This window comes from Scleropages formosus, chromosome 19, assembly GCF_900964775.1.
Source record: "Scleropages formosus chromosome 19, fSclFor1.1, whole genome shotgun sequence".
NCBI lineage: Eukaryota > Metazoa > Chordata > Actinopteri > Osteoglossiformes > Osteoglossidae > Scleropages > Scleropages formosus.
The window spans coordinates 17117370-17141707 of NC_041824.1; the positions used below are offsets into that span (position 1 = coordinate 17117370).

At 46.5% G+C, this 24338-nt stretch overlaps 1 protein-coding gene across 2 annotated transcripts; it reads left to right on the forward strand.

Moving 5' to 3' along the window:
• Positions 1 to 224: 224 nt before the first annotated feature.
• Positions 225 to 24083, forward strand: kcng1 (potassium voltage-gated channel, subfamily G, member 1). Of its 2 annotated transcripts, XM_029246321.1 has the most exons (4): positions 225 to 420; positions 11008 to 11186; positions 18266 to 19097; positions 22448 to 24083. In XM_029246321.1, exons 3-4 carry the CDS (start codon positions 18327 to 18329, stop codon positions 23228 to 23230), a joined length of 1554 nt encoding a protein of 517 aa, XP_029102154.1. In that variant the 5' UTR covers positions 225 to 420; positions 11008 to 11186; positions 18266 to 18326; the 3' UTR covers positions 23231 to 24083. The 2 variants fall into 2 exon arrangements, with proteins under 2 accessions (XP_029102154.1, XP_029102155.1); XM_029246322.1 differs by lacking the exons at positions 225 to 420; positions 11008 to 11186 and having other exon boundaries at positions 18228 to 19097.
• Positions 24084 to 24338: the final 255 nt, after the last annotated feature.

Consider the following 24338-nt stretch of genomic DNA (forward strand, 5'->3'; position numbering starts at 1 on the left):
GCGGGAAGAGCGCAAGCCGCTGCCGCCGCCGCCGCCGCCGCCGCCCTCCCTTCGCTGCCAGGACACTTGGCGAGCTGCGTGATTCGGCGCTCAAATGAGAGAAGTGATTATTCTTCCTCCCCTCCCAGCCCTGCTCCAAGTGGGAATCCTGCGCCCCCCGGCCGCCGGTTGCTATGGATTTCTCAGCGAAGCCCTCGGAATAACGGCACGTCCCACCGCTGATGTCAGAGCGCCGAGCTGGCGGCCGGGGCTGCAGCCTGTTGCTCGCCAAGCTTCAGAGAGACCGCCCGCCCGCGCCTCCAGATGCGTGGCTGCGGCGCGCGCTCGGAGCAGGCAGCCGCTGGGAGCCGCGCAGCGAGCGCACAGCCAGTCACGGGCCGCCCTCGCGCCTCTGTCCGCGCGCGCCGTCCCCCCGCCGCGGTGAGTGTCACGGACCGTGCGCGCGAGCTCTGTCATATACCGCGGTTACCACGGCACAGCTCGGCCGCTGAACCGCTACGAACACACCGTTTTTTTTTTCTGTCGGATTTTTAATTTTTTAGTTTGTTTGTTTTTGCACCGATAATAAATAAATTAAAATTATCTCTGTCTGCTAGACCAACAACTGCGAAACTTGTCTCGTATTAGTTTTGTCTAATGGCAAATGTAACAAAAAAATCGGACGTTTTGGCTAATTTTTTGCTCTTGATTTCAAACTTTTTTTTAAAGGATCATTTTCTGTCTCCGGCGGTTGTGTGTGTTCGACTGTGGTGTTTTGCGGCGGCGCTTCAGAGAGCCGCCGCTGTCACTGTGGGATCTTCTTCATCATGACTTCATCCGCGTGCTCGCGCACACGGACGCACTGCTCGCGTGCCATGATTCTTGACATAATACGATTTTTGTCCGGCCTCATCGCGATTACATTGAGTAGATCTGTCTGCTGCAGTGGCTTGTTGTGCTTGTTGTTGACGGCTCATATATATATTGAACGGGTTGCTCACGGTGAATCAAAGAAAATACATTTTCGGGGATAAATCATCTAGTTCTGTATTATTATTCATCCCTCTGACATATGAAGCAAGGCACGGTGGGAAGAAGGTATGTAAAATATATTTTTATGACCGAAGAAAGCCAAGTCCCAGCTAAAAAAGGGAGAGAATGACTGTCGGATGTTTCTGGATCTGGCAGTGTGTGTTTGGGTTAGCCGAGATTCTGCATGAATTATATATTTGAAGGAGGCAGAGTTCAAACTAAACATTTGCTTGCTGTTGTATATATGCCTTGAGGGTACTTCTGAGAAATATTGATTTTTCTTTTTTTTTAATCCTGCTGAAGTTTCTGCCAAGTTATTCTTTAACATGATGGAGAAACCAGAAAATGACCTAGTTGTCCAACAACTGCTGTCACAATGCCTGCAGTGACAAGAATAGGACACTTGAAGTGTTTCACACACAGCAACCCTGAGCAACACACGCCGCTGATCTTGTGCACACACATTTCTTACCTAGTTTCCCAATATGAGAAAATGTTAAAAGTGACATTATCATTTTAAATTGCTCAACTGATCATGTGCCTCTAAAAAGTGTAGCATTGACATCAAGATCACATCAGGACGACCAGTGTGCTAAAAAACCAATGTGTGATCAGTGTATCAGTGAATAAATGTGTCCTATAAGGTGCAGAATGATCAAGGATTACGTTTTTACAATAGAACAACAAAAAAATCTGTTTTTGATTATAAACAATCATTATTTGTTTTGAACGTAACCAGATGGCATGTTTCATAGTGACTGTACACGTCTTTTGATTTCCTCGAAGCAGACAGCCAAGGGCAGAGAAAGAATATTTCCAGAATGCCGTAACATGAGCTTTTAAGTTCAAGCTTTTCGGAATATTATGGTTTTTAGAGCACATCTCTTCCTGTGTTTTTTGGGCACTAATTGCCAGGTGAAATTTTGTATTTAAATAGTGTTAAAGATGTCATGATGAGCCATTAAGGAGCGTACTGCACATCAAGCTCCTCCATGTATTTTTATAGCAGTCACTTAAAGAAGAATGTCTTAAATCTTTATTTTATTCATCTAAGATACTACTATTATACTGGTCAGCTTTTCTCAGAAGCCAAGATTTCTTTTTTTTTTTTTTTTTTTTTACTGGTTCTCACAGGTAGATGTTTTACAGGAGCAATTTAACATAGTTTCTTTGCTCAAGGGTAATACAGTACAGAGACTCCTCGGAGCAACAGTTTCAGCTCTGCGCCCAGGATCAGTTTGCTGTTTGTTGTCGATTTACATTTTGAAATTTTAATTTCAAAAAGGTAAAAAAATATTTTTGTGAATAAATGAGGTTGCAAATTCGTTTTGCTTAATTGAAAAAAAAAAATGTTTACCTTAGTAAATGATTTTTTTTTCTCTCCTTCCATAATTTATGAGCTGATTTTCTTGCATTCATTTTTGCAGCTTTCATTCGGGGGGCTTACCAATTTTTCCGAGTGCGGCGTAGGAATGTTCCTCTGATCCTAATGAGGAGATGCAGTTGGAAAAGTGCGATGTGTTATGAATATACTGTGTATGGGACAAATGTACAGGTGCTCCTGTAACACAGCTGTTTCAGATCATTTAGCCTGTCATTTTGACTCATTATTTCTAAAGTAACAGGTGGTTTGCAACATATGCTTAGTTTTGTTTTGTTAATTGTATTGGGTTAAGTTGAATATATGTTTGCAGCATTGTCTCAGTTATTGGACTGGCATTTAAATTCATGCAGAAGATGAAAAATTAACAGTAGTTGTCAAAATACTGTAGAAAATGAGCAGAATACAGCTATAATATTCAGTTACTGTTCTATTGGTCTTTTTGTCGATGTGCCATTAAGTGGTACAACTAGAACGCTAAGCTTGTCTGTTATTTCCAGGGAAAAACATTCAATGGTACTCAGTTGAGCTATATATAAACATTTGGAGGACACATTAGACTTGTTTGAAGACTGCTCCCCTCTTTGTTATGCCAATATTAGGAAATTTTTTGACTGCCAAGTGAGCATTGTGTTCCTGTTGTTGTTGTTGTTGTTCTTTAATATATTTTGCATGTTTTAGTGCAGTGAATTAGCTACCAGGCGATTCCCACGAACGTTCTTAATCATTTTGTTTTAAGAGCGTGGCTGCCAGTTAGCAGCGCACACGATGCTATAACGGCGACAAGTGACCTGAAACGAAGGCACATTGGACAAAACTGAGTGCCCCTTGTAACCAGCCCAAATGCTCCCAGCTGCAGCTGCATAATTACAGCCCTACCACAAAAGAGTGAATTAGTCAGTCAGAATCTCCAAACAATACGCTCAGAATGCATTCATGGTGGAGGATACCGTAAAATACCGTCGGGATCTTACAGTGAATCAGTGAAATTCATTCGAGGACAATGAATTAAGTTAATTTTTCTCTGGGACACCATTGTTTGCTCTTCACGCCTCTGAAGTAAACGGCTCACATGTAAATGTCCGCCTGTTGCGTAACATGTTGCGAGAAGACCAGTATATGGCTGATTTGTGGTTTATGAGGCTTTAGAACGTTTTGAATATTTAGAAATCGCATTGATCTGTTCTTTACAGCGCTGTTTTTGAATTCTCCATCCTCCCTTTTATGAGTGCTTGGAATAAGCAGTATTACCGTGGTTTGTGTACTATAAATTGAAGTAAATAAATAAAAATTACCATATAGCATAAAAGATCCACGCTGAGCTTGTTAAGGTTCTCACAAATCTATTATGTTCTGTTTTAGGATGCAGGTAATGAATTGCTAGTCTATTAATTATAAGACACAGTCTTCATGAAATTACTTTATGAAAAGAAGTGATTATTCCTTTGCAAAATAGTGAGCCCATTCTGGTTTCAATTAGATTGTGAAATGAGGTCTTTTTGTTTCCCCCCAAGCCCCGATAATGGAGACAGTCTGCAGAATGTCCGTGGTCAGTTGTCACCGACACTTTCCTACCAGTGATGGGAGGTGCCACAGTGATATGGCAGATGCTGATGCCTCACAACTCCTGGACTTTGTATTTGGGCACGGGTTCGAATCCGGATCAGTTTGTGCAGAATCTGCGTGTTCTCCACATCCTCTGCTTTTGTTCTAGAGTCCAAACACAAGTGTTTCAGGTGAACTGGTGAGTCTAAATTGGCTGTCTCATTGAGCGTGTGAGTGAGTATGTGTGATTGTCTTGTGATGGGCTGTCGTCCTGTCCACGGTGTACCCTGCCTATCATCCTGTGCTTGCAGTATAGGCTAGGAACCTCAACAAGCCTACACAAAGCCAAAAGTTTAGCAATAATGAATGAATGAATGAATGAATGAATGAATGGTAGCAATGGGAGTCTAAGGATGTGTTCCTCTTCAAGCACTTCTGTTTATTGCCATGCATTCATAAGTCATGTTAACTGTTACATGTTTGAACAAGGTCATTATACATGAACTTTATGATTAGTAGTACAGAATGGGACCAGCAGCGAGCGCATTTCTTTACCTTCTTGCCATAAATGTTGTACATTTACTGTATGTTAATATAAGCCATAACAGTGTAAGGTTGTGAACCAAGTCACATGGACACAAAGTTTTAATTTAATGTCTAACTTTGACAAAAATGTTTGTTTTCCTGATAATAGTATTGTTATGTGGTTATATAGTGTTAGTATAGCATTATTGTATTCATATTGTTGTCCAGAATGCTCCAGTCCACCGAGAGATAGCTATCATGACATTGTATGTATTGATTTCTGCTCAGATATAATTGGAAGTTCCGTTTATTGAAGGAAATTACTTTAACGGCTTTCAGAGTCACTGGAATGAACCGTTAAAAAGATGACACCCCGACCCGAACCATTCCACCAAGAGATTAGCTCATGTCCATCCGGCACCAATCAGACAACCGTTATCAGACAGTCTGTCATAATGTGTTACTTTATGGTGGCAGTAAAGTTGAGAACTGGAGCTTGTTGGTGCCCTTTCAGAAATCTCATTCCCAGGTCACTTCCCGCCAGCCCGTCTGACAGATCACCAGGGCAATGAACACTCAGGAAGATGTGTCCAGAGAATCTGACGTGCTTACTGAAAGCAATACAGTTCCATGCATCTTTAAAGTTTTGTTCTATACATAAGAACACTGACTGGTTTGGGAACTAGATGGACAGCAGGTGGGATAGTGGCTACAGCTACTGCCTTGCACTTTGACAACCCAGATTTGAATTCCACCTCCTGCTGTAGTACCTTTGAGTAGGGTTGCTGCACCGTTGAGTCAACCCTGACCCATGGTGACCACCTGTGTGGTTTTCATGGAGGAGAGGAAGAGAAGCAGGTTGCTAGTGCCTTCTTCTGTATGTTCAAGGGGGACACCAGGGAGAAGTATGGAAACGCCACCCGCCCTGAGCAAGACTCGAACCACACACCTGGTGAACAGTGAGGTACCGGTCAAACCCGCTGCACCATCGCATCCCCCTTCAAGTAGGGTACTTATCCAAAATCGAAACAGTAAAAATACCCAGCTGTATAAATTGGTAAATCGTTCTAAATGGCTTAACACTATAAGTTGCGTTGAAGAAAAGCATCGGCTGAATAAATAAATGTACAGTAAATTATGTACTGTGATGGTTTATTTGTTACTCTTGGAGCTCCCGTCACTGCCGCAAAAGTTACTTGCGGTTCCCCTATATTTTTTCCTAGTTTCCTTTCCTGCAATTTGGATGAGTTTAAGCAATTTGCATAATGTCTGTGAAAATGGGAAAAAAAAAGAAACTGGAACAGATGGTTCTTTGTCTGAAACCGTCAATCGTAAATTTTCAGGTGGGAGTAAACATACTTCCGTGAATACATAAGCAGTTTTTTTTTTTTTTTAAAACTTTGAAACATTATATACAGGACTAATACTGTGAAGGATTCTTAAAAAACGGTAAGTCACACATCCTGTCCGCTCACTCCAAGACTTGAATTTCCTTATTTATTCAATTGGCATAACAATGCTGACTGCCACATTTGCTCAGGTGATTTCAGTTTGGCTTCCAGTCCTTGACATATTGAAATGAAAAGGAGAAAAGAACCGAAACTTAGGGTTTTATTGTTATGCAGAAAAGTACTGCACCACGAATGAGTGCCATCAACAGGAAGAAATCCAGATTCAGCCTGAAGATCACATATTAGTGTGGCTTCCGTACGTTATTGCTGTTGGTCTTCCGAGGAGCCGACGAGCCTTGTTTTCACTTTCATACACCAAATTTGAACATTTTTTTGCTTTTCTGTGTGGAGATGGCATGTTCTTGCGTCTGTGTGGGTTTCCTGCTGGTGCTCTGGTTTCCTCCCAGAGTCTAAAAGCATGTATTGTAGTTCAGGTGGACTGATGACTCTGAGTTACCCCTAGTGTGTTTGTGTGCATGTGTTTGTGCGCATGTGTGTGTGTGTGTAACATTGCTCTGCTGTACAAAGGTCTGAACGATTGCAGACATCTTAGTGCAGCGTATCCAACGTTATAAGTGATCTTGGACAAAGATAACAGCTCAGTACGACACAGTGTTTATTGTAAGTTGCTTTGGAGGAAAGCGTCTACTATGAATTAATGCAGAGGCAAGTAAAAGTAAATCCCTTGGCTTCACTCGGTCATTAAAAACTCAAGGTTTGGCGCCTTTCAGTCTGTCAGTTGCCCCAAACACAAGGACAAAAAAACACGCCAAGGAAACACGCTTCCTTTCTTCCCCTTTTTCTTGTGCAGCACTTTTAATCCAGTACATCATCCTGAGCAGTCCTTCTTATTTTGTTCAGTCGGGCTGCAGACACAATCTAATAATGGCGCCAGTGTTTTTTTTTTTCGCAGAGTAAGTCCACCACCTGCACCAGGCGCTTTGATGCAGCTGCCCCCCCGTCGTCCCCGACATGCACGCCACTCGGGGGGGGGGCCTTTGCTGAAGTCTGGTTTGGGATTCGCTCTAACGCTCTTCAGCCCATCTGCCACACTGACAGGTTCCCTACCCGAACCCTGGACCTGCCTGAAAGTGGTGTCAGCGCTGAAACTTTCCAATCTCTCCCCAGCACAACTTGGACTCTTCGAATCTGAGTGATGCACACAATGGGCATGTGAAGGTGGACTGGAAAAAGAGAACTCCCTTTGCTGGGTGGAGAAAAGAATTTAACAATAGCCGCACCTTTTTAAAAATTTAAAAATTTAAAAACGTTTTGTAAGTTGATCGGAGAGCCCGACAGTTATCATGGAGATGCTAAAGAGCGAGAAGATGGTGGTCAGGTGACAATGAATGTAGGGGAAATGAGAGCCTGTTATTATAAAGAGCTGTTCCCGTACACGGAGATTTCTCCCAAGTAGTAGCAGGACTCCTAGCAGCCACACATATTTTCACACCTGGACAGATCTTTAAATGATTTATCCTGCATTAATCCAGATGCAATGATGAATAAAATCACAATGATCTGAAAGCAAAAAAGTAATTCTACGTCTCAGCACAAGTTCTAACATTCTCCGCGTTACAAACCAGTCTCACATTAGTCCCTGTGAAATACAGTCCTTTGGTCTGCACTTAATCAATAGAACATAACACATCTTTCAGACACATCTCAAGCATAAAATGGAATCATTCACTTAATTAATACGAAACGTGCCCTCACGTTAGGTCTATAAACCCTAAACTCTCATTCCAACTTAACAGAAGCCATAACATGTATTTTTAACACAGACTTGCTAAAAATTAGTAGGAAAACGGTGATCACACACTGAAAAAATCATCAGCAATACGAACATCATCTCCTGTTACTGCTGTAAACGCGGTAAACACTATAAATTCATTATACGACTCAAACAAAACATGATAAACATCTGAAATGCAGAAGTCATTCACTGACGTTAAGACGACAAAAAGCGGAATTGCGGCTCGCCTCTTACAATCGTCCATCATTCACGACATCCAGTAACAGTTAATTAATCACAATAAGTACAATAATAAATTGAACAAATTTCAAGACGCAGTAACAAGTAAATGGGGGGGTGCGGTGGCGCAGTGGGTTGGACCACGGTCCTGCTGTCCGGTGGGTCTGGGGTTCGAGTCCCGCTTGGGGTGCCTTGCGACGGACTGGCGTCCCGTCCTGGGTGTGTCCCCTCCCCCTCCGGCCTTACGCCCTGTGTTACCGGGTAGGCTCCGGTTCCCCGTGACCCTGTGTGGGACAAGCGGTTCTGAAAATGTGTGTGTGTGTGTGTGTAACAAGTAAATGGTAGATAAAGACCTCTGTTAAGCCAAGCAGTCATATGAAGACCCTCATTTTCATTATATTCCAGTTGTTTTCCTGGTAGCCCTCATGTGCAGGTATGGTTCCACCACGGTTTGTGTCAGGTATCGGGCCAACCCCCACCCCACCGCCGCTCCTCCCTGAAATACCTTCTAATTATTATCCATTTGTTTTGCTTCGCCATGAAATATGTTGTGAAAGGTGATTGCTCTCTCTAATGTTTTGTTGCTTCCTAATGTGATTTGTGCTGCAGCTTCGGCCCCCGAGAGTTGTTGCGAAGGGGAGGTGTGCTGCGCCGGGGGTGGGGGTGCCGGAATAACATGCCAAGGACGAGATGTGCTGTCTCGCAAATGCAATTGTGAACGAAACCCTCTGTTGTGCACACAGCGATTGAGAAATCAGTTGGAGTAGGTCAAGCCCTGCTGGGATGGGCATTTGTGCTCTGTGATGGCTTTGCTTGTCCTTTCATACTTTCTACCATATAGTGACAATATTTCTCATAAAAATCATGAATGATCAACTGTTCTCTGTATGGATGTGGATGTGCTGAATTTTTCACTGCTACCTTCACATTTTAGGCAAGGGTTAAGAAAGGTTTTGTGTACTATAGTATCAACGCCTCACCCCTGATGTACAGCGGAAGGTGTGAATTGTTTCTCCAGCATTGCAAATATACAGAAACAAAAAGGTCGGCCCAACTCTCAACTGCGGGCGCAGGGAGAGTGCGTGAACACGTAAGAGGTGTGTGATTTTCCGTCCTCATCGTTGAACTTTGAACACTGTGACGGTTTTCCTGTCGATCTACTACGGTCAAAACCGGGAATGTAACTCTTCGGTATTTTAATAATAACCTGATATATTTTACATTATATGAATGTAACGTGAAATGTAATATATCCCTGATATATAGAGAGGTTAGTGGTGAGGCATGGAAAGGGGGAAATATCCCTGTATAAAAAGTTTAAAGCAACATGTCATGTTCACACACACACACACACACACACACACACACACACACACACACTCGCTATAATATTGATGCAACAGCACAGAGAGGAGCAGTGGCCCCCAAGGGAGTCAGAACAGGCGACACACATGTGGAGTGGAGGTGGAGTTACCGCAAAGAGTTACCACAGCATAGCAAGCACTGTGAGTGAATGGAAAGCAAAGGTGACAAACAATAATTGGACAATAAGGCACGATATACAGGGCGAAGGAGATGCAATACGACTATGTTGTGGAGCTCCTTGGGGGAGGACAGTTACTGAGACCAGTGAGCCTAACCACAATGGCAGAGCACATCTCTAAGCTAAGTGAGTCACCAGACGGTAAATGAAAGCAATGGGGTAAAGCGGGCGGGTGCTGGGGGGCAGTGAAGCAATAGTGAAGCAACATAGGGGCACAGAGAGACATTTCTGAAACACCGTGAACTCGAGTCAAGCCTCGTGAGAGATACGAAGTCAATTATAGCCCTCGAGATGTTTCCTCCTTCAGTGTATTCACAGATTTATTAATTCCACCCACTTACGGCTAAAAAAAAAAAAAAAAAAAAAAAAACAGCCCCCCTTGCTAATTCCTGTTGGAGTTTCTGAAAGTACAGGTCCTGCAGTGCGGGCCTGCGAGCGCCCCGGGCATGTTGCACCCGAATACGTTTCCACTTGCGAAAGCTCATTTTTCATGTGTATATATAGGCGGTTGGCGGAAGACGGTAGGAGGCGAGAGGACAGGAGGCATCCTCCCAGTTCCCCTAGCCAGGAAGTTCGCAGCCCGCCTGCCCCCCGCCACTAGCAGGGGTCATCAGCCAAACACAGCTCTGGATTAGTCAATAATTGTGTTTGGTGGGGGGAGAATGAGTACGGTGAACGTGTTCAGCTCGGCTGTGCTGCTGCCGTGCAACACAACATCGGAGCATAATAAAATACACTACACACCACTAGTCTAAGAAACTAAAGAAGGCAGCAGATGATTAAGTGGATAACTTTCTTCACTCGCTACATCAGGTTATAGGTTTAAATCTCAGAATGGTAGGCAGGGGCACTTGTGTGCTGTACCTAGACTGGGACAATTGATTCAAATCATTGTAAAACTGGAAATTATTTGCCCCCCTTTATTTTCTTGTTAAACTGCAACCTGTTTCTTATGACATTAGGGAATTGTAGGTTGTGTACCCTTAAATACCTTGCAGGACAATATATTTTACTGTTACGGTGTGGACCTGAAGTGCCCCATGGAAATGTGGATAATCAAAGTATTTCACATTTTTTCGCTGGGAAAGTTAAGATCTGATCTTCATGGAATTCGAATCAATTCTGGATTTTTGTTCAGATCTTGGGGGCGCGGTGGCGCAGTGGGTTGGACCACAGTCCTGCTTTCCGGTGTTAATTTTGGTGTTTTGGTGTTTTTATGTCTTTTAAATGTGTATTTGGAATTTCTCAGAATATCCAGGATTTCTCTTCCTACGTTACCGTGACCCTGTGCTGTTCTGTTGTTAATTTTTTTTAATTGCAATGTAACTTTCTCCAAGTAAGAAAAAGAAAGCTATGCTGACCCTTGATCAGGCATGCATGTCCTTTAGGGGCCGAGCTGCTGTGCCTTATGCTCTTTACAGCTGAAGCACAGAGGCCCAAGGAGCGCTGACCCAACACCCAGCTGTGGGACAACACAGTGGTGTAGCACTGAGACAGAGACAGCCTCCTCTGATGAAAAATACTGAGGGAGTGACTTGGATTTCTGGATGTGTAACCTTTTATTTTCTCTTTTCAGCTCTCGTGTCTCCCTCCGCGCCAGCGGTGCTGGAAAAGCCCTGGCAGGAAGACGGAGTTCACTAGAGATGGAGGGGAAGGCTGCATTTACAACAGGCCGGCTCGGCAGCTCACTCCAAAATTGAACAGTGGGTAGGAGGAGGGGGGCATTTCGGACAAGCAGACGCCAAAAAAAAAAAGGTAGGGGTCATGGTTCGTCCAGGGGCCTTCATGCTGAATGTTGCGTTTGTCCATGAACGTGATGGAAGTCCAGGTGCTCGGGGAAGCGATCCATCACTCGGCGTTGTTTTCCCACCTTAAAATTCTCCTCGCCTTTGGCTGCTTCACAACACATTTGTCATCAAGCCTGGATTATCCAGATCGGTCCCTTTCTAACCGTGCGCGGCGGCTCTGCGTATCGCCATCTGTAGTGCGGTCGTAACGAGGTTATGTCTGAATAGCTCCGTGTCTGGTTTTAAAAACAGAACCCTGGGCTCATGACCACGGTGCCGTCACTGCCGTTCGCCCGCCCACTTTTCCGTGTGAGAGTGGAGTGGATGTGGTTTTTTATCATCACCGTTTGCTCTTAATTAGTCAGGGAAACAGTAATGTACTCTACCTGAGATTAGGCCCTTATTTTTTGAGAAGTGCATTATGAAAAAGGCGTCGCCTTATGGTTCATAGTCAGAAAATGTAACAGTGAAATTATATGCAGGCCTCTTCATTGACTGGACCAGCGGTGGGAACCTGAGCGAAAACAAGAACAATGCATTTCATGCATTTAAGCATCAGCATATACTTGATGTTCATGCCATTTTTTTATTTCCTAGACATGCATTAATATTAAATAAAGCTGACCTGGAACCATCTATTTTCTTTTTCACTAGTTGATTCATAATTGAATGCACACTCAGCAAACATTTGGGTTACGATACATGCCACAAACTTGCACACTGAATTTAAGGATTATTTGATTATTTTTCACTTTGTATTTCATATAATTTTAGGGACGTAAATGGTTCATGACAGTTGGTACGCATTTGAATCATGTCTTTTCTTGGAAATATTAGCTAAACACACACACACAGTCTGAACCACTTGTCCCATACGAGGAGCCAGAGCCTAACCCAGCAACACAGGGCGTAAGGCTGGAGAGGGAGGGGACACACCCAGGACAGGATGCCAGTCCATCACAAGACACCCCAAGCGGGACTCAAACCCCAGACCCACCGGAGAGCAGGACTCAGGCCGACCCGCTGCGCCACCGTGCCCCCGCCTAAGCAAAACAGTCTCATTTCAAAATGTTCCTCATTGAATAGCACGTGTACATCTCTGTGGAATAAAAAAATCTAGATACAGTGCTGGGAAAAGTCTTTCCCGCTTTCTCCATTGTCGTACCTCGGTAACATTAATCCGATCATTTCGTCAATGAAACATGGGAGAGAATTGACACCAGCATTGTGTTTATTTCTTTTCCTTGGTGTGGAAGTCTGAAATGTTCAGTTAAAGGGTTCAGTAACTGGTTGTGTCATCTTTAGCTGCAACGACTGCAACTAAATGCTTCCTGTACTGTAGCTCTTGAGTGGGGTCTCACATTGTTCTGGGGGAACTTTGGGCCACATCTCCTTGCAGAATTGCTGCAGCTTAGCATATCTGCAGGTTTTTGAGCATGAAAAACTCACTTCAGGTTTTGCCTCAAGAAGTCATTTGGGTCTAGGTCTGGACTTTGAGTAAAATTAACTTATTTTAACTTCTTCAGCCGTTCTGATGTCGACCTCCTTGTGTGTTTGGAATCATTATTTTGCTGCATGAACCATTGCACATCACCTTCAACTCATGGACTGATGGCCTGGCAGTCTCCTTAATAATTTTCCAGTACAAAGAGGTATTCATGATTCCATCAGTAGTAGCAAGGTACCCAGGTCATGTGGCAGTAAAACATCCCCATTAAAGTGTCTCACAGCAGAAGTAAAAATATATGAACAATAATCCATTTTTTTTAGATTAATTCAGTTGACTCCTGCAAGGTGGAAAGTGTTGTGTGACTTGTGACGATGCTGGGAAAGTCCTTAATATTTGCTCTCAAGTGAAATCTGACCAATATTTACTCATGACTGTTGCCTGCACATCTTTGTTGAATTCTTTCTACCAACAAAATATTACCTACAGTGCAGCTGCAAGTTCTCCTTGCTGTCCTGTTTATTGTTTATCATTATGATTATTATTATGATTATTATTATTATTATGAAAGTATGCATATGCTCTTTATTTTTCCTGGTAACTAGTTCTCCACTGTAAGTTGATTTCTCTTTGGCCACATAATGCTTGTGTAATTACACAGCAGCTCTTAGTAAACAATGGAAGTCATCCTCATCATATTTTAATTATAACCTCAACCATAAAGTGAACTCTAGTGTATTCACCACATATATACTGTCTAGAACTGCAGTGAACAAAATGAGAAAATAAATCCTTACAGGTACCCCAGCAGCCACAACCTCGTCACCCACTCAAAGTGCATTTCTCAACATTATTGGCTCGGTTTGTGGTGAGGAGATACACAGACCTCACAGCCCATAAGGGTGACAAGTTTTTTGATGAACAATTTAAACAATTTATATGTAGAATGCTTTGTGTGACCTTCCTGAAGCATTCTGGAGCAGGAGCTGGCTATCAGAATCGAAATGACTATCAGAGTATTTCACTCTGGTAATTCCGTTATTGACATTTGACAGGCAATTAAGTCTTAGCATACCAAAAGTTTTATGACGCCGTGGAAAAGGAGACATTAGTGCTGAAAAAAGAGAACAGACTTTCTCCATCCTCTCAAAATTGCCTTGAAATAAAAGGCACAGACAGAACTTGCTTGTGCTTGCAGCAGGAAAATTTGTTTGGATTCTCTCAGTAACCCAGCTATGGGGCTGCATCGTGTGTTCCCTCCCCCATAGCCTGGGGTAGAAGTAGCCTGAAATTCATTCTTCTGATTTTTTCCCCCCTTTCTAAATTGATCTACGACAGAACTGCAGTGGGCCGCAGCAACACAGAGGCGAAAACAGCACGGAGACATCGAAAACACATCGGCACACCTCAAACAAGGGCGAAAGGTTGCAGTATTTCACAGGTGTCACCATACAGCACTAAGAAGTTCCAGAAGGGAGTCCGGGCATTCCAGAAATGATTTGAATTGCTACGTCAATGTTAGTTTTTCCAGCAGAAGAAATTAAAACATTTTGGTCATCCGCATATTTAAGCAATACAAGGCATGGATAGAACTCGCTTGCGCTTCCAGCGCATAAACATGTTTGGATGCTCTCAGTAACCCAACCGGGGGGGTGGGGTGGGGGGTAATTATGCACCCCCCGCCCATGGAAGCATGGCGGGATGGTGTGCACACATCCCTAGCTAGTCTCTGTTCCCACGATGCATTGCAAAGGCCATCTGGTAACCACACTCTCGAAGAGGAGAGTGGTTAAGGAACAAATACAACTCCTGTCACCACCCCCCCTCCCCCCCACTCCACCCCCACCCCTTTTTCGCTATGTTTTATTAAAAAACTTCACTGCACTGACGGTAACCGTGAGCAGCATCGCCGATGGAGAGGAGGCAGCGCGAAAGAGCAGAAGACTTGTCATAAAGGCGCCGGAGACGCGCACGCTGCGCCTCAACCGGATTCCACGGGGAGGGTGACTCACGCGCAACACGTGAATGTGAGTCGCTAATTTGGCTAATTACTCAGCACGCTCCCCCACGGCGGGGCAGGTGCGCACAGCCCTTCGGCACAGACCGGGACCCCCAACCGGCATACAAAGTCAGAGTTTTTTTTTTTAAACATTGATTCTACGCACCCTAGGCTCCTGTTTGTACTGGAAAAGGATAAGAGAATCCCCCCCGGGAGTCTGTCCTTCATCATTTTCAGTCCGGTCACCGCCAGGTTAGCAAGGGAGTGACATTAATCTGCTGCCGGTGACGGGTGGCCCACGACTCTCTTCCTCCTTTGGACTTTGACGAATGGCAGCAGAAAGCAGGAAGCGGGACACGCCGTGATCTACGGCAGGATCCGCTCTCCTTTCGGACGTGTGAGCGCTTGGGTTTGGCGCCACAGTCCCGGGCACCCGGGGTCTCCTGCGCTGCCCCCCGTGGACTGCGATTCAGGTTGGAGACGCTCTGTTGAGGAACCGGAGAGCAGGTTCTTGCTCCAGCTGGAGCTCGTGCCGCTTCGTACGTGGGGGCGGAAGATGAGCGTGTGCGTGCTGGAGGCTGGGGGCGGGGAGTGCTACAGGTGGGAGGGTGTGTACAAAGAAGCCCGGATGAATGAACTTGACAGGCCAGAATCAAGTGGCCATCGCCTGTCATTTATTTACAGCATCCGAGTGCAGGTGCTCAATAATCGGCCGGCGACGCAGGCCTGCCCATTTTTAGCACAGCAGATCAATTCCTCGATCCTTCACTGGTAGATGTTCGAGGAGTCCTCACGGAGGCGCCAGTACCAATTTGAGGCTCGATAATCTGGTTCCCCTTCATTGGGAAATAGTCCCTGTTAGTATGGGGTCTGAAGTGAAAGAGATGATAGCGGAGCAAATAATCACAATTGCAAGTCGACACCAGGATCACAAACGGGCGTATCGCGTGTGTCCGGGTGCATGTGACACTTGGTTGCCATGGTGCCTTGAGGCAAGCGCGTCCAATCCTCGGTGGGAACGGACAGCACGGGTCTAAAGGAAGAAATAAAATGATAAGATCATTTACAAATCGAACACTTTCTTCCAAGGATAAGATACGCAGGGTTCAGCTGGAATTAGACGTTTGGTGACCTCACAGGCGCTGGATTTCTGTTCATGGAAAACAAGAGGAAATCACAATTGACAGCAAAATTATAATGATCCAAAGCTCCGCAGGAACGTCCTCTCTGCCTTTCCCCGTGTTTTGGGCCCCCGTGTGAACGCCATCGGTTTCCCAAGGATAACTGCGAAATTATAGTCAGACCAGAGTATGTCTTTCATCGAGTGCGTTGCTATCGGTTCCTGGCCTCTTTCGCACTTCTTTAACCTGCTCTGTAGTTTCAGCCTCAGCCATTTTTCCTCTCACCCTAATATGTACTTTACGGTTCACTTGAACATATAATATTTTGACTAAACTAACAGTTTAGTCTATTGCTGGCAGGATCGGATTCAGCAGATTCGGTGACTGTTGTGACCGATTTCTTAATCTTAAATATGCGGAGCTGTTCGAAAGAGTCTGCTCTGTAACTAGGTGTCAGCTGGGTGAACTAAAGCCATTCTTGTGAACCGCATGATGTAAGGTGAGCTGGACAGGAGTAAATCAGTGTAAAGATGATTATCCAATATTCTTAAATCAAATCAAAGGAATAATAATAATAATAATAATAATAATTGGAGCTGTTTATAATGGAGCTGTTTTCTGTAAGCATGTCATTCCATCACTGGTGGTACATTGACATTCTAATGATATGTAAAACATTGGCATCACATATGATTTGCGACTCTAAACAGACTCAGATGCTGCTGATTAACTCATACTGTCAAACTGGGCTGCTGGACACCGTGGGGTTCGCAAGGTGCTGTTTGATCAAAACTTTTTTTCTGTGTGTGATGTACTTCCTAAAGGCTTAGTGCCGGGTGCAATTACCACAGGGCAGTTGCCGGTGCGCGTGTGTGTCTGTATGAGAGAGAGAGAGTGGACAGAGTATGCGTGGGTGTGTATGAGTCAGTGAGAGTAGGTTATGTGTCTGAGTGAGTGTGTGAGTGAATGTGTGCGTGCGTGCATGCGTGTGTGTGTGTGTGTGTGTGTGTGTGTGTGTGTGTGAAAGGCCAAAACAGTGCATGTGTATTTCTGAGTGTGCCGCACCTTACCTATATGAGTCTGCATGTGTGTGAGAGAGGGACAGCTAGTGTGTGCGCATGTACAGTATGTGTGACGGGGGGGGGGACAGCGTGTGCACGCCGGGTTTTGGAGGGTTCCTGAAATAGTAGCAGTTGGAGAGAGAGAATCTCAATTCCCATCGCAGCGAAACAGCCGCGCTCTCCGAAATACGCTTGGCAACAAGCGATCGTTTGGGTTGTAACAATGCCGCTAACTGCGTTTTCTCGAGCTGTTAAAGTTGTGGAATCGAGTCTTCGGGAAAGCTGATACAGGGCAACCACAAGCGCCCCAGGATACGCAGCACCAGAATAGCTGGATGTACTTCTCTCCAGCACGCTGACGCCTCCCTGCTGTTCCCACACTGCACCTTCCAGGGGTGGAGCTGGTCCCTTCGGCGTGAAACCACCCTGGTCATCTGCAGTCCCTGTGGGGCTTTTTTAAACTTTTTCTTTAATTCCGAAATTTTCGATATCAGTTCATCCTCACATGACTAATGGGGGAGGAGGGTCTGATCATGTGTTCGCAGGTCATTCCAATGTCTCATATGTAAGATATTCCAACTTTCTTTGCAAAATGTACAGAACTGTTACCTACAAATTCTGCATTTAATAAAATGCGTTTCTCTTCCGTCTTTAGAGTTGCATTCTTGCAAGTCAAATATTGAAATAAAGTGATTTTTTAAAAACAATTTGCGTTCCCTTTTTTTTTTTAATTCTGCAAAATATGTTGAAAGAAAATTTTATAATGTGCTAGAGTGTCTGGGGCAGGGGGTGCAGTGGCATGGCGGGTTTGGCTGAGTCCTGCTCTCCGGCGGGTCTGGGGTTCGGGTCCTACTCGGGGTGCCGTCCTTGGTGTGTCCCCTCCCCCCTCCGGCCTTGCGCCCTGTGTTGCCGGGTTAGGCTCCGGCTCGCCGCAACCCCGCTCGGGACAAGCGGTTTCAGACAACGTGTGTGTGCTAGACTGTCTGATCATTGTGGTATCCAGTCACCCGAGGTGTGTTCGGTGAACTGGAATACTGCAGTGCCAGCTGTGCTAACCCAAAAATTTGAAGGACCAATATAATTATAGCAACGTTATAAAATGAATTATTCTGCATCCGTTTAAAATAAGTGACTCATTTCTATACTGGTTTGCATCTAGGGTATTACGTATTCAAGTGTCGTGTTGAGACGAAGCGGCAGCAGCGCGCTGTGTTCTGTTGTTTTTCACTTTGGAATTCCATTGTGTTTGCACCGCAGGAGGAAAAGGCACCTTTAGAGGGGTTGTGACATTTGCATATGCTGAAAGGTGTTTATTTTTGCCACATTTCTCATTATGCTGCCAAACGTGAGAAGAGGCTGGGTTGAAGAAGACGTGAACTTGGTGGCAGAGGTGTGATTTCAGCCTTTCTCCTCCAACAGGTGGCAGTGTGACAGCGAGTGGGCGGCCACCGGCATGTGACAGCCGGGGGTTGACTTAAAGATGACTCTGCTCACGGGAGATGGTTCAGACTATGACTACAGCGCTCTGAGCTGCACGTCCGACACCTCCCTGAATCCCCCTCCCCCGCTCCAGGAGAGGGAGGCCCTCAAGGGGACCTTCTACAAGCGGGCCCAGCACCTCCCCCTGGGGAGGCCGCTGAGCGAGGCCCCGTTGCCCGGCGCCCGCAAACTCCACGCCATCATCAACGTGGGCGGCCTGCGCTACCAGCTGCCCTGGACCACGCTGGAGGACTTCCCGCTGACGCGCCTGGGCCAGCTGCGCTCCTGCAGCAACTTCGACGAGATCATGCGCGTGTGCGACGACTACGACGTCGCCCGCAACGAGTTCTTCTTCGACCGCAACCCGTGTGCCTTCCGCACCATCCTCACGTTCCTGCGGGCGGGGAAGCTGCGTGCCCTGCGAGAGACCTGCGCCCTGTCCTTCCGCGACGAGCTGCTGTACTGGGGCATCCCCGAGGACTGCCTGGAATGGTGCTGCCGCCGCCGCTACCTGCAGCGCATCGAGGAGTGCGAGGAGCTCGACCAGGCCGAGGAGGAAGAGCTGCTGGAGGCCGAGGGCGGGCTGCGAGAGCCCCGGGCCCCGCGCTCGTGGCGCGGCCTCTGCATGGGACACCTCAGGGACATGGTGGAGAGGCCCCACTCGGGCCTGCCCGGAAAGATCTTCGCCTGCCTCTCTGTGCTCTTCGTCACCGTGACGGCCGTCAACCTGTCCATCAGCACCATGCCGGCCATGCGAGCCGAGGAGGAGGCGGTGAGTGTGTCCGCTGCGCATCGACAGCGGGCCCCCCGTAGAGCGCCCTGGGGCAGTCTGCTTTCGTCTCGCTGCCTCTAATTTATGATTGCAATACATTTAGTTAATAACAGTCCATTTTTTTATTTGTCACACATTTATTATTATTTATGGCAGGGATGGCAATAGCTGTCTCGGAGAGACAGGGCTCTATCGGCTTTCATGTTACCATCTCTACATATACACGTAGACATTTATTCCTTATGCATATTTAATTAATCACGTTTAAATGTCTAATTTATTTTATTCGTACTCGCAATCACTATCGCTAACCTCTTCTCCAAGTCCGGCTTACGTCGATCCAGAGCCCATCCCAGAAACACGGGGCACAAGGCCCATCCGGGTTCACCCTGGGCGGCACATCAGTCCATTGCAGGTTTATTTTACTTTTATTTATGGCAGCAGTGGGTAATACCAGCTTCTGAGAGACACAGTCCTGTCTGCATTAGTGTTACCTTGTCTCTATTTACATTTATTCATTTTTCTGACACATTTCTCCAGAGCAACATGCGGAGTCGAGCTGCTCGCAGTGATTTACCCATTTGTACAGCTGGGTAATTTTTACTGTATCAATGTGCGGTAAGTACCTTGATCAAGGGCATTAGAGCAGGAGCTGGAATTCAAACCTCAGCAGAAAACCTTCAAGAGTAAGGGGGCGGCTTTAACCACAGCGCCGCCTGCTGCTCATACAATACCAAGTGTAATGAGGAGACCGCAGGAGGGCGGGCACTGCGCACTTCTGCCTCCTGGGGAGGAGACGGTTGGTGCGTCACACACTCGTCGCCGTCGCCCATGCGGACCGCTCTGTGTGCCCATGCCCGCGCTCCTTTCTGCCTCACTTGCTCATCAAATTAGCTACAAAAATGTGCTCAGTTTTAATTTACTTTGTTTTAACTTCACACCTGCTCCCTCTTGGCAGCAGTTTGGAAAGCGCAGGAGCGCACCGACCGAGACGCTCGGCTGCGTTCCGCCGTAGTACCTTTCAATTACAGACCCGGCCCCACAGGGTGCATTCAAATGAGTTCTTGGAAAAACGTGACCGTTTCATATCTCGGCACAACGAAAGTCGTCCTCTGTTCTCCGAACCCCTCGTATCTTCACACTCGCTGTTCGTCTTGAAGACAACCGCTGTCAGGGTGAAGTGGGCTGCGGACGGTTAAACCGCGGTGACAGCGAGGAGTTTCCGTTGGCGGACGTTTTAATTAAAAGCCCTCGGTGATGTCGCGGCAGAAGAGCCGTGCGGCACCGATCTCTCCAACGGTGAGGATATTTTGAAGCACTTTGAGGCACACTTGGACCGGGAGGGTCACGTTCAGAGGTGATCCATTTCGATGGGCCCCTTCTCAGAAGACCTGCCGGCTCGCACATGTGGAAAGCTCTTTGACAAGCGGAGCTCGAGTGCCCATTATCGGGACTGACACCAATTTGTGGCGTAATTAAATCTCAAGCCCCGCTAGTAAAAATACCGAAAGATTGCCGAACGTGACACCACCGCCGTCCTGGCCTTGTCTGGCAGGGAGCAGCGGGGTGTCCACGATTAGCCCTCACTGTGTGCATGTTCACTGACAGGCCTGCGAGTTTATTTCTTTGCTTTCTGGGCGTGTACAGACCAAGTTTCCAAACATTTTATGTTAGAAAATTAAATTATCATCCATAAATCCATCCATCCATCCATCGTCAACAGCTGCTTGCCCAAGTGGGGTCACGGTGAGCCGGAGCAGAGCAGAGGGGACAGACCCAGGACGGGATGCCAGTCCATTGCAAGGCACCCCAAACAGGGCTTGAACCCCACACTCACCATACAGCAGGCACCAGCTGAACCCACCATGCCACCATGGCCCCCTTATTATTATTATTGTTATTATTACTGGTATTATATTATACATAATATTATAATATTTTAATAATAAGAAGAAAAATATTTTATCAGGAATGCTGATTTGATAGGAGAGTTTTGTCAACACTGACTTCTTCCCCGATGACATCATCATAACTAGTAACTTTTCTCTCAAGTGCCTTAAATTGTTTTTTTTTTTTTTTAAATCACTTACTGTACTATCACGTGACAGCGGTTAAAAAGGCACTTATGGGATACATTGTATTGAGCGGACTAATGGACGGGTGAACAGACACACATTTGTACACTGCTGTGAAGCTGGAGGTGCCCGCATGTTAACAGTGGACAGGTCACACACTTCGTTCTAATTCCGCATTTGTCACAAACCCTTCTTTCCTCGTACAGTAGAAATCTGCCTCCAATAAATGACGCATTTTCGATACACCGATGCGCGCGCACATGTTGCGAGGCACCTCCATATTCGCCTGCACAGACGAAATACCCTCGTTTTACGTTTAGATTTAAACGCAGAGTCTTTCTGCCTCTTTTCTCACATAGAGGGAACGAGACCGACTGACTCAGCGGCACCTTTAAGCTGCACACATCACGGTGTGTCGCATGAGTAATGTGTTAGTAAAGCGAACGCAGCGGAGCTAAAAGTGAAAATAAGGACAGAAATGCACAGCTGGGCAAGGGTGTGTGTGTGCATTTCCACATCTTTCTCCCAGATGGCATATTAAACTACATCAATATGAACATCCTTATCCGCTTGCCCTCATCAGGATCACGGGGGTCCGGAGCCTATCCCGGAATCACTAGGCGCAAGGCAAAGGGGTGTACATCTTGGACAGAACTCCAGTCCATCCCGGGGTTGCACCCCCCAACACACACACACACACACACACACACACACACACACACACACACACACACACAATCCACCTGATCTGCATGCCTTTTGACTGTAGGAGGAAACCAGAGCACCTGGAGTAAACCCTGCATGCATGGGGAGAACATGCAAACTCCATGCAAACACAGATTGAACTGCATTCGAACCTATGTCTGAAGCCATGTCCATGCTGCCCCGTTACTTACTTTTTAGATAGATAGATAGATAGATAGATAGATAGATAGATAGGACTGTAATGAGCTGTGCTGTGTCTGCTTCTGTGTCATTACCGTGCCCCCTAGTGTACATTGTGGAGTACAGCAAGTCAGGATCCTTAGAAATGCAGATTGTCAGCACAATAGCCATAATGTCTTTGGGATCTGCCCAAACTTCTCCAAGTTCATTAAGGGCTAAATTAAACTTAATAGAACCATAATATTTTAAAGTGACAAAACACAATGAAATGATTGGTAGGGAGGAGAAAACAGCTGGGGAATAAGACACCTTGGCGGACTGCCTTGTCCCGCACGACGGAGAGAGCCGGGCCTCTAGGTGTCTAACTGCGCCTCTCGTTTCGCGTTGCAGGGCAAGTGCTCTCAGATGTGCTACAACATCTTCATCGTGGAGACGGTGTGCGTGGCCTGGTTCTCGCTCGAGTTCACCCTGCGCTTCATCCAGGACCGCAGCAAGCTGGCCTTCCTCCGGCGGCCCCTGAACCTCATCGACGTGGTGGCCATCCTGCCCTATTACATCACCCTGGTGGTGGACGGCACGTCCAAGGGCGAGAGGCGCCTGGGCTCCGGCAGCAACTACCTGGACAAGGTGGGCCTGGTGCTGCGGGTGCTCCGGGCGCTGCGCATCCTGTACGTGATGCGGCTGGCGCGGCACTCTCTCGGCCTGCAGACGCTGGGGCTGACGGCGCGCCGCTGCACGCGGGAGTTTGGCCTCCTGCTGCTCTTCCTCTGCGTGGCCATCGCCCTCTTCTCGCCGCTGCTCTACCTGATCGAGAGCGAGGCGGCCGGCGCCCGCGAGTTCAGCAGCATCCCGGCCACGTACTGGTGGGCTGTCATCACCATGACGACGGTGGGCTACGGCGACATGGTGCCGCGCAGCGTGCCCGGCCAGGTGGTGGCGCTCAGCAGCATCCTGAGCGGCATCCTGCTCATGGCTTTCCCCGTCACCTCCATCTTCCACACGTTCTCGCGCTCCTACGTGGAGCTCAAGCAGGAGCAGCAGCGGCTCCTGCAGCGACGGACGCACTTCCTGCTGCGCAGCCGCATGGCGGGCATCAGCAGCCTGTCGCTGGAGAGCGACGCCCTCTTCCCCAGCGGCACGTCCTCCTCCGAGCCCCAGAACACGGAGGACTGAGTGGCGCGGCCCAGCGGCGCCTCCCTGGTAGCTTCCTTCCCCTCGCAGCTCATCTGTTGGTCGACACGTGTTGGTCTTCTCTCCCCCCAGAGCTCCCGCGTCCCGCACCTTCGGCCTCGTGCCGTAACGCCGAACGCGGGACAGTGCAGCTGCGACGTTGTCTCGTGTCATACTCCAAACTGCGCACATCACGCGCCCAAGTACGATATATGACCCATCCTCGGCGATGCCCCACGTAACACAGATTGGTCAATGAAGTGTTATTAGACTCTTCTGTAGGATCATATATCCGGTTATCCCAGGTTAGCTCACGCACGTGTGAAAAACATCCCTGTAAGTTATGTAACTAATGCAAAACATCCTCTTCTTCCTCTTCTTGCTGCCATTAATGCACTGGATTTATTTTTTTGTTTCTTTTTTTTTTTTTTTCTCATCGTGCTGTAGAACACCAGTAAATGTACTCCTGGTCTGTTTGGACTTGGATCCATATTTAAGGTGTTATGAAGCAGTGTGATTGGTGAGGTACGCATGTTGTGGTCCCCAAGGGTCGTCCTGTCCAGCCCTGCCCAAAGAAATGAAAAACCCCCCAAAAAATGGTTCGTAAAGTTCTTGCCTGTGCTCAAAAAAGGTATTTTGCATTTTAAACGGAAGCTATAATGATGTGCAGGATGAACGCTTTATATTACTCTGAATATATGAAAGTTACACAGCCTATAAATGAATCTGTGTCATTATTTTATATAAAATAGCCAACCTGCCCTTGTATCATTCGGAGTGGAGTTACAATAAATCTTCATATGTTCACTATGATATAAGTATTATTACCTACTGTGAATATGAATGAATGAATGAATGAATGAATGAATGGGCCAGACTTCCTGAAGACTCCAGCATTTAAACACCATTGATTGCTCTCCATGTAGACTTTTTTAAGTGTATGAGGGCTGCAAACTATTTCTTTGTATCTACTAAGTGTAGATATTGTATGCGATACATATCTGTACATTTTTGGCCTTTGGAGATTTTGAATTGTTGCCTGCGCTTGTGTCTCTGTAGTCTCACCAGATGATTTGTTTTTCTGTACTCTTTCAGATCAAAGAGACAATAA

What these genes read in the sequence shown, in the direction of transcription:
- kcng1 (XM_029246321.1), top strand. Translation starts at nt 18,327, where the DNA reads ATGACTCTGCTCACGGGAGATGGTTCAGACTATGACTACAGCGCTCTG. An exon ending in TGCGAGCCGAGGAGGAGGCG is followed by an intron (nt 19,098 to 22,447) that starts GTGAGTGTGTCC and finishes TTCGCGTTGCAG; the next exon opens with GGCAAGTGCTCTCAGATGTG.